This window comes from Fulmarus glacialis, unplaced genomic scaffold (genome assembly GCF_000690835.1).
Source record: "Fulmarus glacialis isolate BGI_N327 unplaced genomic scaffold, ASM69083v1 scaffold17115, whole genome shotgun sequence".
In the NCBI taxonomy this organism is placed as follows: domain Eukaryota; kingdom Metazoa; phylum Chordata; class Aves; order Procellariiformes; family Procellariidae; genus Fulmarus; species Fulmarus glacialis.
The window spans coordinates 11,151-13,550 of record NW_009215099.1 but is presented as its reverse complement, the minus strand read 5'-3'; the positions used below and the strand labels follow the sequence as shown (position 1 = coordinate 13,550).

Sequence of the window (2,400 nt, the reverse complement as noted above, 5' to 3'; positions counted from 1 at the left end):
GGGGGGGGGGGGAACCTATTTCACCTGTAAGATACTGATTTGTCAGGCAGGCACAGACACACAGCATCTGGCAGGGCAGATCACACGAACCGCTGATGAGCAGGAGCATGTCCTACCTCCTGCCCCGGCTTTGCTGGCGCCTCCGGCAGACAAGGGGCCATTGCCGAAGGTGGTGAGGCTCTCGCGCCGTCCCGCTGGTCTCACGTTGCCATAATAACGGTTGACCAAAACTTGTCTGAGTGCCTCACCCTTGATTCAAAGAGGATAATGAAATCATGATGTGAGCTTAATGAACAAACAAACTAGTAATATTCAGTAGCAAGGGCACTGCTGTTATCATTAGCCTACTTGCAGTGAGGGAGGGGGAACCAAAACCCTGGAGATTTGGAAAAATCCACTGAGCAACTCCCAATGTGCTCGGGAAGGCTGGGACACCGGGGGATCTCATGGGGCTCAAATAAGATTATGGGTTCCCAGCACCAGAAACAGCTACAGTTCAGTTTTTGTGTAAAGCTTTGCTTTCTAGACAGATTTTATTCTCAAAGAGCTTTTTTTTTTTTAAATTAAGATCTATTGTCTCAGTCTTGAATGTAAAAAAGTGGCACCAACACAAAATGAAGAGGAGGATTAGAGAAAGAGTAACATCAGAAATGGTTTTGTGAGCGAGCAATCCCATCTTCTCAAACCTATCCTATTCTGCCGTTTCACCAATGTTACAGGGACACAGTCTTTTCTCCCCTCCATCAGCAACTGATGCGATCTAACGCTGTCAGCCGCCGAGCGGAAACCCGAGCGATCCCCGCTGCATCCCAGCTCTTTGTTCCCTGTGTCCCTGCTGGCAGTTGCCCGAGCCGCCCGGTCACGCCAGCAGTCAGTATCCGAGCACATGAGCCCGCGGGCACCGCGGGGCACCGGTCCTCAGATAACCCCGACACCCCGGCCCCGCGCCCCCGGGAGCACCCGGCACGGCCACGCGGAGCACGCGCCGCTGCCGTCAGCGGAGGCCAGAGGAGATCAAAACACCTCCCAGGTTGAATGTTAACCTGCGGACCCTGCACTTCTCACTTAAGTCTTTACAGGAATTCCCAGCAATTCAGGGAGCCGTACAAAAGCTGGCGGTACTGCCAGCAACGGGCAGACACACAAACACTGCAGTTGGATTAACAGATTTTTATAAGGTCTCTGTGCAAAAAGGAAAACTGGTGATTATTTTAACTGGGAGCTACCATTCTGCTAATGGCAGCGTGCTGTGGGTACAGCAGGATTTAAAAAAAAAAAAAAAAAAATTGATCTAGCCAAGAATAATTTCATATTAAACGTCTGTCAGGATGAACTAAAGTATCTTGATCTTCATTCACAAAACAAGTGCTTGACACTGATTTTCAGTTGTATTTCAAATGAAATTAGTTGTCTGACTATAGATTCAAAATGTCATTAACTACGAGGTTTAATATTAGCTGTCATGCAAGTGAAGCGTTACTTTTTAAACTTTCACAAGAGACCTTTAAAACGCAAATAAGTAAATGGAAGAATGTAAATGTGCATTAATTGGCTCATGCAAAACTCCAGCACTGCCGCAGCCACACTGCTTTTGATACAAAGCTGGCACCCACAAAAGGTAGCTTAGAGAAATCCTTACAACCCAATGTACAAAGACAAAAACCTATCTGGAAATTAACAGTCCTCTACCAAATTTCAGACATCACTTTGAAATGGAGCAGCTCAACACCTGCCTGCAGCTGGTCAGGGATCGCTGCCCTCCCTGCAAGGCTGGTGCTAATGTCAGGGCTCCCCCCGTCTGCTTCTGGTCACTACAATTCAGCAGATTAAAAGTTGCTCCTCTAGATTATTAGTGTGAAAGCTGCAGCACAGGAGCTGCATTTTATGAAATCAGATGGGAACGGGGGAAGCAGCAGGGAGACAAGCTGTAAAATAAACACAAAGAGAGCTTTCCAACCAGCTGCTTCCAAAAGTCCCCAAAAAAGAAAAAAAGGCAAGTTACTTTGGAAGCAACAGTAGAAGAAGATGAGCACTTTTCCAAGGTGCATAGGCTTGTCACTGCTTGGGCCAAATAGTTAACATGTAGGAGAGGTAAGAGACTAAATTCAAAAGCTCATGCAAAATCTTATCCCAGAGGAGCTACTTTGACTGACAGCGACATGAGAGTGTTGAGTACATGATGTAGTGCTTTAACCATCTTTCTGCTCTCAGTCTGGCAGGTAAGGAAGGCTACATGACAGAACAAGGTCAAACCAGACAAAAAAAAACCCTTAACTACATCTTCCTTCTACATGTGTACTGCTTAGAAAGGCAACTTGATACCCATATAAGCCCTATGCCAAAAATCAAGTTACAATGGAGCTCTCACATTACCTTTTTCCTTTTCTGTTAAACTAATTG

The 2,400-nt window shown here is 46.2% G+C and overlaps 1 protein-coding gene across 1 annotated transcript in view; it reads right to left on the bottom strand.

The window, feature by feature from the left end:
- LOC104077551 (inositol 1,4,5-trisphosphate receptor type 1-like) overlaps window positions 1–888 on the bottom strand; it is a gene marked incomplete at its 3' end in the record, with an annotated part of 62,052 nt that extends 61,164 nt beyond the window's left edge. Inside the window, 2 exon segments of the mRNA XM_009578831.1 lie at window positions 117–249; window positions 718–888. Coding sequence (XP_009577126.1) covers window positions 117–249; window positions 718–888 — 304 coding nt within the window.
- Window positions 889–2,400: the final 1,512 nt, after the last annotated feature.